This window comes from Phoxinus phoxinus (genome assembly GCF_949152265.1).
Source record: "Phoxinus phoxinus genome assembly, chromosome: 8".
Lineage (NCBI taxonomy): Eukaryota > Metazoa > Chordata > Actinopteri > Cypriniformes > Leuciscidae > Phoxinus > Phoxinus phoxinus.
In genome coordinates, this window is record NC_136883.1 from 10,320,454 (window position 1) to 10,338,578 (window position 18,125).

Sequence of the window (18,125 nt, forward strand, 5' to 3'; positions counted from 1 at the left end):
AGCACTCAAATCGCTTTACATGGAAAGGGGGAATTTTCTCAATCACCACCAATGTGCAGCATCCACCTGGATGATGCGACGGCAGCCATATTGCGCCAGAACGCCGACCACACACCAGCTTATAGGTGGAGAGGAGACAATTAGTATATATATGGGGATGATTAAGAGGCCATGATGCACAGAGGCCACTGGGCAAATTTGCCGGGGTTATACCCCTACTCGTTTCGAAAGACATCCTGGGATTTTTTTGTGACCACAGAGAGTCAGGACCTCGGTTTAACGTCTCATCCGAAGGACGGTGCTCTTTGACAGTATTAGTGTCCCGATCACTACACTGGGGTGTTAGGACCCACACAGACCACAGGGTGAGCGCCCCCTGCTGGCCTCACTAACACATCTTCCAGCAGCAACCTGGTTTTCTCAGGAGGTCTCCCATCCAGGTAATAACCAGGCTCAACCATGCTTAGCTTCAGTGGCCAACCAGTCTTGGGCTACAGGGTGATATGAATACAAAATTTGAGCCCATAAAAATGTAAGCCCTAAATATACAATGCATTAAAATGCAAGCAGGGTTAATGCAATGCATATTTATTTCAAATAGTGCAATTCAACAATCTTTTTAGTTTCAAAAACATTTGTCATTATTTTACTTCCATAGCCCTATATCTCGATCAAAAATCGAGTACAAGTAGGCCAAATACCGGTAGACAAATATACTGAGACTTTTCTGTCAGTATAAGTCAAGTATACTAGTGTAATTGTAGGCTAATTATATTTCTGAGAAGTACAGTATATTTCTGAGAAGTGCATTAAAAAGTAGACTGAAATTATACTTTCTTATTTTCAGTTTAAAAAAAGTACAGTATAGGCTATAGCCTGCTAATAGCACACATGAATAAACATGGTGAACGTGACTTCATCAAGTAGGCTACCACATGTTCCTGGATCAACATCTTTGTTGATCCTGAACAACTTTCCAATCAACCAATCAGATTTGAGGGACAAGTTTACAGTTTATGTCAAGTTAGAACCAGGGTGAGGTGCTTCAACATCAGTGTTATTCACCTTTCATTTCCCTCTGATTTTAGGGATAAGTTTGGGTAAGGTTAGGTTTAGGGGTAGGGATAGGGTAAGGACTCAATTTTGGGACAGGAATGTTATTCCAGGATCAACAAAACATGTTGATCCAAGAACATGTCTTACTTGGCAAAATCACGGTGACCAATAAACACACCTTTTTCGTAGGAGGATAGGCCTGAAGAGCAGTCAACCAGAACTAGACACAAGTGTTTTCAAAGTATGTTTCTGTTTTGTTCCTTTTTATTGGAAACTGTTGTATTATAAACCAGTCTAATGGTAATGTACTCCATTGACCACTAGAGCATGCACATGGCACAAAACTACAGCTTCGCTTCCCTGCATGCGAGCTCTTTTTCATTAGACAGCTTCACTGATAACAGACAGAATTACATGCATCCCTTCCAACATCCGATCACATTTTGAGCGTTAAGGAGTGTGAGCCATAGATAAACCATTAAAACAATGCAGACCTCTCTCGGTTCCCCAGTGTCGCAGTGATGGTGGACTATGGGCATTTCCACGAATGCGGCTCTGATCTGGCACTTGGAGCGGCGTGACCACCGCACGTCCCACTGACTCACGGGTCTGAGCAGATGTCTGGTCCAGAACCGATATCGGGCCACCTCCTCTGCAAACACAAATGGCTGGTCGTGTCGCGGTAATCTGGAGAGATTTGCACAGATTGAGCTGCAGATTTTTGCGCTCCGGAGAGAGGAGAAGAGGATGCTTTTGCACTCACGCGTCTGGAGGAATGCGGAGCACTAAACTCTCATCGTTAGCAATATTTCTACTTTTATTACACAGCGCACAGGCTTCTGACGGTAAGGCGACATCTCATCTAGCCTATAGCGTCTAAAATACTGTATTTCTCACGCGAGTCTTTGATATTTAGCTCAATGCAATGAGGTGAACAATGATTTTGTTGAAAATAATAGCCTCAAGCTTGCACATACATTGACTGATGGCACATGCATTGAAAGGCTGATTATGATTTATTTACATCATAAACACATCGTATGGAACTTTTACACCATTAGAGCAAGAACATCTTTTTTAAACGTGGTTAAATGTAGCCAGATCTTACTTTTAGCTGTTGTAGATCTTCCATTTTATTATAGGCTACCCATTTTTAAGCCGTTTGCGTTACAATATCTACCTCAATGTTGCTTATTCATATTTTTAGTGTTTATAATGTGAGACTTTTTGTATGCGCTTACTCATTGCATGTGTCTAATAGGCAAAAAATGACAATACACTACTTTGGCTTGACTTTTGTGAACTGTATGTGATGTAATGTGATAACCGCACGTGAGTGTCCAGCAGTAACGCAGTGAAGTGTGTAGGCGCGCGCTGTTGGATACTGCAGCACTCTATTGTCTTTAAAACACACCTAAAATGGTTAAACCAGATCTGTTTCCTGACATAACGGCATATAATTACATGGATCATTTAATTGCATGAAATAACAAGCGTCTAATCTTGGGACTATTCATGTTTTGAGATCTGGCACAGTAGGCGTCATAAATCAACCATTGCAAAGGAACATTAACTGTCCACAGCAGCATGGAATGATGTTAGATGCTGAGGTTTGCTGGTCCTGAATTTACAGGAAGAGCATCTGCAGATATCCGGTTGTTCAACATTGTGAATGTGTTTTTAGGTGGGGACCAAAAATAATTACCATTGTGGAGAGCAGCAAACCGTTTAATAATGGCTTAAAAAATGTCTTGAAATAAAAATGCAGAAAGGTTGAAAATGCATTTAGCTTATAAAAAAAGTCCAGTTAAGGGTGAAATCTGCTTTAACTGGGTCACTTTGAGTGAGATAGATCAGTGTTTGACCTGCTTGAATATTTCTTCCTAACATAGAGACCAGAGGGTTGTTCCATAAAACAAGTTTAGAATACAAGCATGCTTATTGTCGGTTGATTCTGTTTCATAATAGTTCAAACTCAGTTACTCTGACAACTTATGCTGGGAAACTAGCCTGGTCCAGGACAGGATAACTGTCAGGCTAAGCCTCAGTTACACAGATCCTCTAACACTGAGCAATAGGAACACAATGATATTACCACTGACACTCTCTCATACCATTATTGGACTTTATTAAACAGTATCAGTCCAAAAATAAATATACAGTAAAGAAAATCAACTTAAATAAGGCTACAATGATAAATTAGACAATATAGACCTAATGTACAAGAACAAGTGTTAAATTGTACAAGAAATGTTTATGTTAACGTTTTTATACGTTTATATATATATATATACACACACACACACACACACACACACACACACACACACACACACACACACACACACAATATATATCCTACAGGTTTTCTTTTCTTACTGGCTGAATGTTTTGTGCCCAAGATTTTATTAGATAGTTTTAAAGACTTATGAATACATATCTCTCTGGTTTCATTTGGGAGCTGTAGTACATTTTTATGGTTATTAGAAGAACATTAGAACATCACAATCTAAAATAAAATAAAAAAGCTTATTAAAGCAGAAGTTAAAATCACAAAATTAAAAATAAATAATTACAAAAGCACAGACTACATATTAACTGGTAAGATGAATCTGAGCTATATTAGCCTACACTTGATTTACCCCTTTTCAGTTATTTCTATCATAATAATACACTTAACTGTAGATTTAAAATTCTAAATAAGGCACATCTAATGTCCAACAACAAATATTTTAGCATATATATATTTTATGTACTTTATTATATCTTTCAATTCAAACACATTTAACACAATTATACAACCGGACAGCTCCTTTAAATACATATTTCCCCCCATTAAATCAGATTTTTCCTTCTATTTCTTTTATTTTGTGATAATACCCACCAACACATAGCCTAAAAAACACATATTTTTAGAACAATAACCAATAAGTACATAGTTAGACACTTTTACATATAAAAAAGGGGAAAATGTAAACATATTTATATCAAACTCTTATAATGACACATAATTCCTAATAAGTTATTCAAATAATATTATTTAAATATTAAATAAGTAAATAAATAAAATAACAAATAACTAGAATTAAAAGGGAGGGAAGGTTATTTAGTTAATAGGCAAATATGTATTCCTTTATTTTATGGAATATTCTTTGATTTTAGAGTTGCATATATCTTTTTTAAAATGTATACTTTTGCTCTTAATTTCATGTTATCCTCTCCATAATGTACTGTAGAAACTAAATCTAACCAAACATTCTTGCTTAAAAAAAAAAAAATTGCTTTAAAAGCTGTAATTCTCAGCATTCTAAATACGTATAACTCATCTTTATTAAGTAGCTTAGGTCCTAAACCCAAAACTATATTTTGTATCTTTATTATATTTGGTTTCTTCAAAAATTATTCCCTGAATTACTTCAATTTCTTTCTTTTTTTTAAGTCAAGTCAATCATCTTCATTTATATAGTGCTTTTAACAATGTAGATTGTTTCAAAGCTGCTTTACAGAGATAAACGTATAATATCAAAACAGAATGTTTTGGCTTTATAGCGGTTCTTGAATAATGTTATTCTCCAGCCAAAGCTAGCTTTGATTGATTCACTTCCGTCGAAAGGACAGTCTGTTATTAAATTAGGGGCCGCTAAGTCGACACCGTTCTCTCTAAACAGACTTTAAATGCGAACCTGTGAGAAACGCTGATGGCGCTCACGTGCGCATCAAGGATTAATTCTATAGTTATGTGCGTTTGATATATGTGCGCATGTTTGTAATTCTCTACAAACCAAGCCTAAATAAACTACTTGTTCTGCCTATAAATTTGATACAGAATTTTATTTTATCACTACAGGGTGGATACGTGAATTTTCCACAACGCTTTATCTGTAGAGTGGTAAAGGGATCCTCCATAGGGAGAGACTAGTTGGCACTTCAGCACTGCGTTGACATCGGGTCCAGGCGAAGGTCCTTCGTCAGATCTGGATACGGCCTGCATCCGGCAGGCTGCGGGAAAACCTCGGGATAAACAAAGACACTAAAATAAGCGTAGATGCCATTCTTCTTATGATGTAACGAGTACATCAGGATTTATGGGAAGTGTTCCCAGTTCCGGCTGACCTAATCTATGCAGCCTAACATTGAGTTATAGAAGTCTATAATGAATTATGTGAATGCTAGGTCAAAGAGATGTAGCTTTGAACTGACAGTGTGTCTGCTTCCCGGACAATCGTAGGAAGACTGTTCCAGAGTTTAAGTGCTAAATAGGAAAAGAATCTACCGCCAGCAGTCGATTTTGATATTCTAGCTATTATTAACTGGCCGGAATTTTGAGATCGCAATAGACGTGAAGGACTATAATGCGTTAACCCTTTCACACGTAAGTTTAAAATATTCTAACTGACCCCCCAGCGTGAGTTTTTCAAGGCGACCGTTATTTAGATCCTGTCACTTTATCGTTTCCATGGTGACAGCACAGCGCAAACACAACACAGCGCTGAATGAATGATGATCTGCTTTTATGTAATTTTCTCTTTTTGATTCAAAATATTCAAAAATATGTTAGATATAGCATGAAACACAGATATTCCGATTGTCAAATATGTGCATGTGGATGTGTTTGGTTGTTTAAACACTTTTATAACGATCGCGTTAGTTGAGCTGTATGCGCGATGGGCGGCGCCATGTTAGTAAGTGGCAGGTTAACTGAGAAGAATAGGGTAAAATGTAAAGCTACTTACACATTGTGTATCTGGTATGAATAAAACATGTCGTCTTATTATAATGGAAAGGATTATTATTGGCGCTTCCATAGACATCTGTGTGTATTTTACAAACTCAAATTCAGTGGTTTGCTAGTACTTATGTGATTTTAAATGCCTGAAACCTAAAATAAACATTATGTGGTTGAAAACACTGAATAGTTGTGATATATGACAAGCGCGAGCACGTCCATCTCTGGCTCAGCGCCAGCCAACGCGCGAAAGCACATTTGAATTTAGCAGTTGATCACGTGATGCGCTGACCGTTCTAATCACACCGGTGTGATCGTACGCTCCAGGGACCAGCCAAGACTAATCACACCGGTGTGATCGTACGTGCGAAAGGGTTAAGAGCTCACTCAAGTACTGCGGAGCTAAACCATTTAGTGCTTTGTAATTAATCAGCAATATTTAAAAATGTATACGATGTTTAATAGGCAGCCAATGCAGTGTTGACAGAACGGGGCTAATATGGTCATACTTCCTGGTTCTGGTAAGAACTCGAGCTGCTGCGTTTTGAACTAGCTGTAGTTTGTTTGTTAAGCGTGCAGGGCAACCACCCAGTAGAGTATTACAATAATCTAGCCTTGAGGTCATGAACGCATTAACTAATTGTTCCGCATTTGTCAAGATAGAAAAATGCGGTTTTACAGATACTAGACACGTGACTTTCAAATGAAAGATTGGTATCAAAGGGCACACCCAGGTTCCTAACCGACGACGAAGACTTAACAGAGCAGCTATCAAGTGTTAGACAGTATTCTAGGTTATTACGTGTGGAAGTTTTTTGTCCAATAATTAGAATCTCTGTTTTTTCTGAATTTAGTAGTAGGAAATTACTAGTCATTGAATTGTTTATATCAGCTATGCATTCCGTTAATTTTGTGAATTGTTAGGTTTCGTTAGGTTTTGAAGAAATATACAGCTGAGTATCGTCGGCATAACAGTGAAAGCTAATTCCATGTTTCCTAATGATATCCCCTAATGGTAGCATGTACAGAGTGAAAAGCAGCGGTCCTAGTACTGAGCCTTGTGGTACGCCATACTGATCTTGTGATCGATAAGACATCTCTTCATTTACTGCTACAAACTGATAAAAGTGAGATAAGTATAATTTAAACCATGCTAGTGCAATTCCACTAATGCCAACATAATGTTCGAGTCTATTTAAAAGGATGTTGTGGTCAATGGTGTCAAATGCAGCACTAACATCAAGTAATACTAATAGAGAGATACAACCACGATTGGATGATAAGAGCAAATCATTTGTGACTTTAACGAGAGCTGTCTCGGTACTATGGTACGGTCTAAATCCGGACTGAAAATCCTCGCAGATATCATTTCTTTCAAGAAAGGAACACAGTTGTGAGGATACTGCTTTTTCTAATATCTTTGACAGAAAAAGCAGATTAGAGATCGGCCTGTAATTGACTAATTTTGTAGGATCAAGTTGCGTTTTTTTAACAAGCGGTTTAATCATAGCTAGCTTAAAGGTTTTTGGTACGTATCCTAGAGATAAAGATGAATTAATGATATTAAGAAGAGGATCTATGACATCTGGAAGCATCTCTTTCAGCAGCTTAGTCGGTATAGGGTCTAACATACAAGTTGTCGATTTAGATGATTTGACGAGTTTGCAAAATTCTTCCTCTCCTATAGCAATGAATTAATCAAATTTTCCCTCAGGGAGACTACAATGCACTCCCTGATGCGATACTGTATTAGACGGTTGCATAGTTATAATTTTGTCCCTGATATTATCGATCTTATAAGTGAAGAAGTTCATAAAGTCATTACTGCTGTGTTGTTTGGAAACTTCTGGGCTTGAAGCTTTCTTTTTTGTTAGTTTAGCCACTGTTTCAAATAAATACCTAGGATTATGTTTATTTTCTTCTAATAGGGTTGAGAAATAAGCAATCGAGCTCTCCTTCCATGAAATCCGAAATACCTCTTGTTTTGTTTTCTTCCAGTTGCGCTCCATTTTTCTGGCTGCTCTCTTAAGGGCCTGAGTGTGCTCGTTGTGCCACGACGTTGGACTATGTTCTTTAATCTTCTTTAAGCGCAGCGGAGCAACTGTGTCTAAAGTGCTGGAAAAGAGAGAGTTAGAAGTTTCTGTTGCAATATCAAGTTCTTCTAAGCTATCCGGGATGCTGAGATGATGAAACTGATTAGGAAGATTATTGATAAAGCAATCTTTAGTGGCAGAAATTATAGGTCTAACATATTTATAACACGGAGTCGGCTTTGCAGCCTTGGCTAAATGTAATTTACATGAGACTAGATAATGATCTGAGATGTCATTGCTCTGCTGCAGTATTTCAACGGCATCAACATCTATTCCATGTGATAGTATTAGATCTAGAGTATGATTACGGCAATGAGTAGGTCCTGACACATGTTGTCTAACTCCAATTGAGTTTACAATGTCTTTAAATGACAATCCCAATGCATCTTTTTCATTATCTATGTATATATTAAAATCACCAACAATTAGCACTTTATCTGCAGCCAATACTAATTCTGATAGAAAGTCCGCAAATTCTTTGATAAAGTCTGCATGGTACCCTGGTGGCCTGTATACAGTAGCCAGCTGAATTTTCAAACGTGATTTATCGTTTACACTATATATTTTTTAATTAAGCACCAACACTTCAAAATAATTATATTTAAAACTAGATTTCTTAGAGGTTTTGAAAATATTACTATAAATTACAGCAACACCTCCTCCTTTGTGTTTCAGACGAGGTTCATGTTTATAACTGTAATCTTGTGGGGTTGACTCATTTAAAGCAATGTAATCGTTTGGTTTTAGCCAGGTTTCTGTCAAACACAGCACATCTAGGTTATAATCTGAAATCATATCATTAACTATTAGCGCTTTTGAAGTAAGAGTTTGAATATTCAGCAACCCAAGGTTTATCATTTGCTCATCTGTATTATATCTGTTTTTTATTTGTTGAACATCAATTAAGTTTTTAACCTTAGATGGGTTTAAACGTTTTTTGGATTTCCAAATTCGGGGAACAGACACAGTCTCTATATGATGATATCTAGGTGAAAGAGTCTCTACGTGATGGGATTTATCTGACCTTGGTGACGTGAGGTTGGTTAAGCCAGTCTGTCTACTTCCTGACCTGAGCCCCAGATTGTCATGTTTTATCTCTTAAGACTATGAGCCAAATTACAGCACCATCCCAGGAGGGATGAATATCATCTCTTTTCAACAACCAAAAACTTTTCCAATTGTCTATGAATTCTATATTATTTCGCGGACACCACCCAGACAGCCAGCCATTGAGTGAACACAATCTACTAACTATCTCATCACTCCTGCAAACAGGACGGGGGCCAGAGCAAATTACAGTGCTTGACATCGTACTTGCGAGTTCACACACCTCTTTAATATAAATTTTGGTGATAAAATATATTTTATCTTTATTTATATCTTAAAATACCTTTCAGTATAAAATATATGATTTTAATGAGCTATAAGTTCACTGCAAATTATCCAACATCCTAAAGATAAATGATTATAATTAGAAGATATTTCTGGTATTATAAAATATCGCATAGCCTATTAATTTTCCAAGCAAAATGTATTAGTCAGAATTATTGCGCTCCTATTTTGCGCGCATGCACGCAGCTGCGCTCGTTCAATGTGAAGTTTAGCAGTAAAATTAAAATTTGCACGACTTTCTAAGGTTTACAGATTGAGAGTATTCCTGTGAAATGTACGTTTTGCAAACACCATGTCTCAAATGCATAAAACAGCACAAAATATATGCTGTTTGATGGTGGATCGATTTGATCTATGATCGACCTGTAGGGCTGCTTAAGAAACGCGTGCACACTCAGTTATCTAGACTAGATAAACCTGGATCAAATTAGTGTGATTGCTTGAACTTGAATGACCTTTTATGAAACAATTTTAGCCCCAACTTATTTGTTAGGTTCATTCAAGTCGGGTTTTGGAGTTTAATCACAGCTTTTCTTAGCGTCTTTTATGGAACAACCCTCAGGGTTGGTTGGTACTGGGTTCCAAACAGGGTTGTTGTTAGGTCATAATGCTGTCACACAAATTATCCCCTCTTGACCCACAATGATTTAATCAAGGCATTAAAAACCTCAAACCTGTCAAGGTAAAGACAAATGCTTATTTGATCAGTCAAAAAAAAACAAAAAAAAAAAAAAAACAAACAAGCCATTTAGATGTAAGGAATAATTTACGACAGGCCGTTGAATTATTATAAAAATAATGCACACCCGAGGTGGTAATGCGGTCACGACGCGAAGCGGAGTGGCCGTTACACCTCGGGTGTGCATTATTTTTATAATAATTCAACGGCCTGGAGTCAATTATTACGCTTATACTACAGTTACCACACCTCGAAATATTGTTCAGATGATGTATTTCAAGACGTTTGTAAAGTTTTTGTCATTAAAACGCTCTTGTATGTAGGACTAATTCCTTGCGCATCTAAACCCATGCTCCGTTGCTAATTCCAATTTTAGAGTTAGTAACGGAGGTTTGAGCCGCTGATAGCAGACTAATGCTGGACACACACGTAACCACTAGAAAAATTCTCTGACTGTGAATGCAGCAGATTTTAAACACCACTGTGAACACAGACTGAACGCGCTGAAAACGCGTGCATGATCAGTCAACACAAGTATCAAATTACATTCATAACCGGCCTTAGAGAGAAGCATGTGCGTCAATATTATTATTTATTTATTAATTCAATTCGTTTTAATTAATTTGTTCATTCTTTTTTTTCTATTAGTGACAGTAGACTAGACTAATAAATGAAACACAAAGCCCTTTTAACAAGTATAGGCCTATCAATTTTATTTATTTGTTATATTATCTTCAATAATTACGAAAACCCGTGCAACAGGACTATCAATTTATTTAAATATTCAGTTTAATTTTCTATTGATTATGAATAGGACGGTTTACTTTATTAATTAAAATTAAACTGCATGTTTTCATTGATTGTGAAGTTAGACATTGAAAATTGCAGATCAAGCGCATGGGGCTGCAGCTTTTTCTTGTTATGAATTGTATCGTATTGTCCGTTATTACAGTTGACTACGCGAAGTGATATGGAACTGTAATGAGGTCAAGACCTGCCGGAACTACTTTAGCCGTGCGGTTCCCTGAAAATAATTGCACACCTCAGAACGTTCGTCAACCAATCAGATTCAAGCATTCAACGGCCCTGTAGAATAAGTTATTATAATATTTGGAAACCTGTGATAAATTATGATATCTGGATCAACTGTTTAAGAATAGAGTGTAAATGTGGATCAATGGTATACTTGATTTGGGGTTGGTAAATTGGCATGTGGAGTATACCATTAGAATAATTCTTAATTTGTTGCAGATCTAAACATTGATTTTTAAACATTTATTCATTTATTTATTTGTTCGTTTATTTATTTTCTAAGATGCAATTAAAAAGGATCTTATCTGAAAGGGGTCATATGTTTTTTTTAATGTTTCCTTTTCCTTTACTTTGTAATGTATCTGCATGTGCAAGATCTGCAAAGTTACAAAGCTCGTAGTCTCACACAAAGGGATTTACTAACAGAAAACACCCATCCAGACTTGCCTAAAATGCCTCGATCAAAGTCCAGATATTACAGCAAACAGCTACGTTATAATGTGAAATATTAGCAAAATGCCCCCCCCCCAAAGTCATACGCAAAAATAAATAATGTAAAGCTTCAGTTAATTGTAGTGTTGTCGCCATGTTGCCTAGACAGTGTTTCGATGTGAAAGCACAATCCCTTTGTTTTTGCCTTCTGAAAACTGTTAATTAGGAATCAATGGTACTCTTTCTGTCAACATCTCACTATGGGAAACGCCTCTTGGCCATCCGTGAAGCCCAATGCAATCAAGCTTATGAGGCCAGCCACACTGGCCCAAAATGACATCCTACAGTACATCTCTTCACCTGCAGAATCCAAGCTAAAAGCTCTTTTTCAGTACATTTGTTAGTTTGGCTAGACTAAACTGTCAAAAAAAAAAAAGTCGCTTGTCGTAGGGATTCAGGCTGAATAAAGCAAGTGTAGTGAAATGCTTCTCCAAGCAAATAAAATAGATAAAAGGTTAACTTACCAGTTTAACATGGCTTCTTCTATGAAATGTATTAAGTCCAGAGCACCTTCTTGCACTTGTCCAGGGGGATGTGGATTCTCTATTGCAGCTAGGGATCTGTATGTGGTTTGCCTGGCATATCTGCCAAAACGAATATTACAGACACCTGCCAGACAAGGGCAAGGAGGACGAGGAAGATCCATTTGTTCTCCAAATGGAGTCTGTCCCCTGGTTACCTAACAGGGGTAGACAAATGGCAGATGGCAGCAGGGTGTGAAACTCTGCATGAGGCTTGCCCTGCGGGCAGCGAACCGGTTGGTCATTGACTGGCCTTCAGCTGTTGCATGGATGATCTGATTAAATCCTGGGAAAGACCACCGCCATCCAGAGTCCCGGTGTATGGCCTTCCCTCGCTAGACATGGCGGGTATGCAGGAGATGGGCTGGTCTCACATGCTGCCAATGGAGGCCTCGTTGGCAGGCCATCTGAATCCTTTTTCGGATTATCTGCAATAATTAATCTTCAGCTCAAACGGGGCATGCTACGCGATCACTCTTCTTTTGGCTTATATCGCTGAGTTAGAGGAGATGTTAGGGGCTTTGTCACAGGGAAAATCTTGTCACTAAGCTGTAGATGGAAATCCGCACGTTGACAGAAATAATTTTGCCTTTCCATGCTGCCTGGCACTAGTCTGGCTATCACCAGACCAAGCTCAATCTTTTAAGATTGAACATTGGTCTGGGGAGTCTGCTCTGTATTTCTACTGCACAAGAGGCGTGACCAACGGGCATAGTTCAAATGACTCTGTACGCAACTGAATAGTCCTTCAACCAATCGGCAATGCGAAAACTCCAGGCAGGAAACGTGTCAACAAAGTGTTGGTATGTAGCATTGATCAGCGGTTTGCAGAAGCAGCAATGGCATCGAGCGATTTTTGCAGGTTGCGCAAAAAACAACAACATGAAAGTGAGTGGTATTTACACCCACTCAAGCGATTTGTTTGCTAAACTAAAGAACCCATTGAGCAATTTTGAGAGGTTAAACGGAATTGGATTGACAGTGGTGCGAGAGACAGATAAATCAGATATCTTCATTGGGTTAAACCTGCCAATAGGCATCCAGGTGGATAAGCCAGTTTGCGATTGGTTCCCGCAAATTTGGAAATGAAGCAGGATAAATAAATTTACATATTTCCAGCCTTATCTGCAGAGCGGCATAAGAGCGCCTGCAGATCGGCGGCAGATCAGGCTGGGTTTACCCAGTCTAGCCTGACACAGTCCGCAGGGGGGACTCTGGGACTGGCACTGGTTGGTCAGAGAGTGCTTTGGCTGAATTTGTTCACGATGGCAGTAAAGGATTACGGCCGTATCACACTGCAAGCGTGAGCGGCACGTGAGCAACGTGTCAGCGCAACTTCATCGTCACTGCAGACGCGTGTGAGTATTCACACTGGAAGCGTTTGTACAGCGTCACAACAGCGGTTACCAGGCTACATACAAGAAAGCATTTCTTTACAAAAATTTGTTTTTAGAAGTTGGTCATAAACTTGATAGACTTGAAGTTTGTTCAAAGCCCAAACTGAATAATTGAAAACAAGTTTAATGGGTACATTTTCTATAAATATTTTTGAGTCTTCATTTTCTATTCTGACATACTCCAGTTCTTGTTAAAATACACTAGACATGCAAATTCTGTGCGTTTTCTTCTGTGAGTAGCGCAGCAAAAATAGACTCGCTCATGCGCTGCTCCTACTCCCGGTGTGAAGGCACTCATTGATTAACACGCACGCCGAAAAAAATACCGCTCACGCTTGTGGTGTGAAACGGCCGTAAGGCTCACTTCCTTGATCAGCCTGTAGACCCTAAAGGTCATTTCGGGCCAGCTGTGGCCACCATGCAGCAGCAGTTCGAGGCAAAGAAGAGGGAAGCCTTCAGGTCATTCATGCCTTCCAGAGCCCCCAAACCAATTGTCGTCCTGCTTTCACACAAGCAGGAGCGGCTGGAGGACAATCATTTTGGCAGGGGCCAAGGAGGGGAAATAGATCCTCGCAGGGAGAGTTCCGTATGACCAGGAAAAACAACCTCCCTCCTGGCAATGAAAGTCCTGAGCTCAGGTGGCAGCGGCCTGCCCCTTCCCCCCTTTATTGCGAGGTACAGAAAGAAACAGCCGATATTTCAAAGAGATAATGCAAAAGTTTGGGAGAGGATTTTCTCCTTCTCAAAGAAGCAGGTGGTACCAGAAGAGGGCACAAAGGTGTTCTTCAGACAGTATTTGTTGAAAGCGGTAGACTTACGCCTTATTCTGGACCCCATAGTTTTAAACAGATATCTGAGGAAATAAGTTCAAAATGCTGACACTCAAATCCCTGCTTCATTTTGTACAGAGTTGAGATTGATCTAAATGATGCATATTTTCACATCCAGATTAATCCCCAGCACAGACAATATCTGAGGTTTGCGTTCAAAGGCAAGATGCATGGGTTTAGGGTACTCCCATTTGGTCTTTCTCTAGCACCCCGCATTTTCACGAAATGTGTGGAAGTGGCATTGATACCATTGGGGCAAAAGGAAAGGCAAAATATACTGTTCCTTTCCTCAGTACCGGATATTCTTACCTTCCTTCAGGAGATACTAGATGAAGGGTAGGCCTTCTCTACGATCAAAGTGTACCTGGCGGCCATTTCATTTCATTTCTCAGACCTATTTTACCAGCATGGGATCTGTTCTTGGTACTGAAAGCACTCATGAAAGCCCCGTTTGAACCTTTGAGGAAGCAGATATGAAGATTGTTTTCTTCAGGGTGAAGGAATCCTTCAGGAATTCCTTCAGGTTTCCTTCCGATCCTTCAGGGTGTCATGGAGGGGTGTGGTGTCCAAGACCAAACATCTAGCTACTTGAGTGCCTCAGGGCTCAGTGCTTGGACCACTTCTCTTCTCCATCTACAGTGGGGAAAACACGTATTTGATACACTACAGATTTTGCAGGTTTTCCTACTTACAAAGCATGTAGAGGTCTGTAATTTTTTATCATAGGTACACTTCAACTGTGAGAAACGGAATCTAAAACAAAAATCCAGAAAATCACATTGTATGATTTTTAAATAATTAATTTTCATTTTATTGCATGACACAAGTATTTGATCACCTACCAACCAGTAAGAATTCCGGCTCTCACAGACCTTTTAGTTTTTCTTTAAGAAGCCCTCCTGTTCTCCACTCATAGCCTGTATTAACTGCACCTGTTTGAACTCGTTACCTGTATAAAAGACACCTGTCCACATACTCAATCAAACAGACTCCAACCTCTCCACAATGGCCAAGACCAGAGAGCTGTGTAAGGACATCAGGGATACAATTGTAGACCTGCACAAGGTCCAAGTCTGTCTGAAGTTTGCCAATGAACATCTAGATGATTCAGAGGAGGAATGGGAGAAGGTCATGTGGTCTGATGAGACAAAAATAGAGCATTTTGGTCTAAACTCCACTCGCCGTGTTTGGAGGAAGAAGAAGGATGAGTACAACCCCAAGAACACCATCCCAACCGTGAAGCATTGAGGTGGAAACATCATTCATTGGGGACGCTTTTCTGGAAAGGGGACAGGACGACTGCACCGAATTGAAGGGAGGATGGATGGGGCCATGTATCGTGAGATCTTGGCCATCAACCTCCTTCCCTCAATAAGAGCATTGAAGATGGGTCGTGGCTGGGTCTTCCAGCATGACAACGACCTGAAACACACAGCCAGGGCAACTAAGGAGTGGCTCTGTAAGAAACATCTCAAGGTCCTGGAGAGGCTCAGCCAGTCTCCAGACCTGAACCCAATAGAAAATCTTAAGAGGGAGCTGAAAGTCCGTATTGCCCAGCCACAGCCCCGAAACCTGAAGGATCTGGAGAAGGTCTGTATGGAGGAGTGGGCCAAAATCCCTGCTGCAGTGTGTGCAAACCTGGTCAAGACCTACAGCAAACGTATGATCTCTGTAATTGCAAACAAAGGTTTCTGTACCAAATATTAAGTTCTGCTTTTTTAATGTATCAAATACTTATGACATGCAATAAAATGCAAGTTAATTACTTAAAAATCATACAATGTGATTTTCTGGATTTTTGTTTTAGATTCCGTCTCTCGCAGTTGAATAGTACCTATGATAAAAAATTACAGACTTCTACATGCTTTGTAAGTGGGAAAACCTGCAAAATCGACAAAGTCTACAAAGTCGTCCATCTTGCAACCTCTGCAACTGATCCAGAATGCTGCAGCTAGAGTGGTCTTTAACGAGCCAAAGAGAGCACACGTCACTCCTCTCCTCACAAAATTGCACTGGTTGCTAGTGGCCGCTCACATCAAATTCAAGTCACGGACGTTTGCCTACAGAACAACCACTGGTACTGCTCCCCTGTACCTAAACTCATTACTTCAGACTTATGTGCCATCCAGAAACTTGCACTCTGCAAGCGAATTAATTACTTGTCAAATAATTTTGCTAAGCTGTCCAATGTCATGTCTTAAGTTGGAGATGGTGGTGATACAGGAACTTCATCTTTTTTTTCTTTTTTTTTGTTGGGGCAGAACAGTCAGAATCCTTGTTTCTTCTTTCTGTTGAGGATGGGTTTTGTAGTTCTTCTTTGGTTTCAGCAGATGGGCATGGTGAATTAGTGGGTGTATTTTCTGTTGTAGCTGACAGCTTTTCGTATTGCGTGACTTGTAGTTCTGAAGAGGCAGTAGTACGTTGTTGAATTGATGTGATGTGGAAGTCAGATGTATAGGTAACAGACAAAGTTCTGCACTTTATGAGGTCCCCTTCAACGTCTTGTTTGTCCACGTGGGAGATGTTGGCTTTTTGTAGATTGACTTTGGTCAACATAGTATTATGTGAAAAGAACATCACATGTTAACAATGTACATTTTTTTAACTGATTGTTATAATATCAGAAAAGGAAGTCTTGAAAGAATAATAGTGTCTAATTAGAACTGCTTTTTGCATATTGTTTGATGATTTTGCAATATGATTTAGTAGTATTAAGGCGAGACACGGCAGGCAAAAACATCGTTTTTTTTTTCACTGGTCAATTTTGAGATTTTAGGCTATTTGTCTTCAATAACATGTCTTCTTTCAGACTTGTGGTGAAAAAGTCCAAAATACACATGTAGGTCTTTATTTTACTAAACTTTGTCTATTTGCGTCTATAGATTTCTCCGAAATTCAACAAAAGTTGGCGTTCTAAATCAATGCGCTGCTCCGCGATCTCTGTTCTTCCTTTAATCACGTGTAACGGTGATTAGACGGTGAAGGGACTGAGACCAAAACTGGCTTTCCTCACATTTATTCCTTTGGAAAATCAGAACACAAAACAGGCCTTCAGGCACTGGCGTACATAAAACAGCATCCAATGTAAAGCATACCGCTTCTGATCTTCTGTTGTAAATTATTACAAAAAGAAACATTCATACAGAAGGATACACCTTTAGCATACTAGACGGGGATAAAATAAACTTAAGAAAAATACACAGGAAAATATTTCCTCATTCTGTAACTAATTCACATTTAACATATGGAGCAACATACCTTTGGAAAATCAGAACACAAAACAGGCCTTCAGGCACTGGCGTACATAAAACAGCATCTGCGCGTACAAAATAAAAGAAATACACTGAATACATGGAAAGTTGCTAGCGGAGTTTACAGCTAGTCACGTAAGACTCCGTGGGCCCTATCTTGCACCCAGCGCAATTGACTTTGAACACCGACGCATATATCATTCCTATTTTGCACCCGCGCACAGCGGACTTTTCCCTCCACAGACGCACGTCGGTAAATTAGGAAATGAACTTGCGCTCGCGGGGGCGGTTCAGCGCAAAGAGAAGGCGTGTTCCGGCGCAAAACTTCCATGGTGCTATTTTCCAGTTTTAGAAAGCAATTGCGCCATTGACCAGGAAAAAAACAGTCTAGAAGACAGTCTAAAAGACAGTGGCGCGTTGCGCGTTAGTGATATGGTATTTTAAGGGCGCGTGCTTGGCCATAATGTTAACGCGCATCCACTTTGATTCTCTAATAGGCTATAAAAAGATGCAGCAGTTTTCATTTTTGCAAATCATACATTATTACAAGGAAAAATATTAACACACGAGGGAAATCATTGTTGTGTCCGTGAAGATGTGAAAAAAATCTATCTAGATAAAAAAAAAAAAAAAAATCTAGATTAGGCTACACTTAC

The 18,125-nt window shown here is 39.2% G+C and overlaps 1 protein-coding gene across 1 annotated transcript in view; it reads left to right on the plus strand.

Annotated features, from left to right (window-relative positions):
* Positions 1-1,456: 1,456 nt before the first annotated feature.
* Positions 1,457-18,125, plus strand: part of kiaa1549lb (KIAA1549-like b) — a 163,359-nt gene continuing 146,690 nt past the window's right edge. The window contains exon 1 of the mRNA XM_079621652.1: positions 1,457-1,901. Within this exon, the coding sequence (XP_079477778.1) occupies positions 1,721-1,901 (181 nt within the window). The 5' untranslated portion in view covers positions 1,457-1,720. The remainder of the gene's footprint in view (positions 1,902-18,125) is intronic.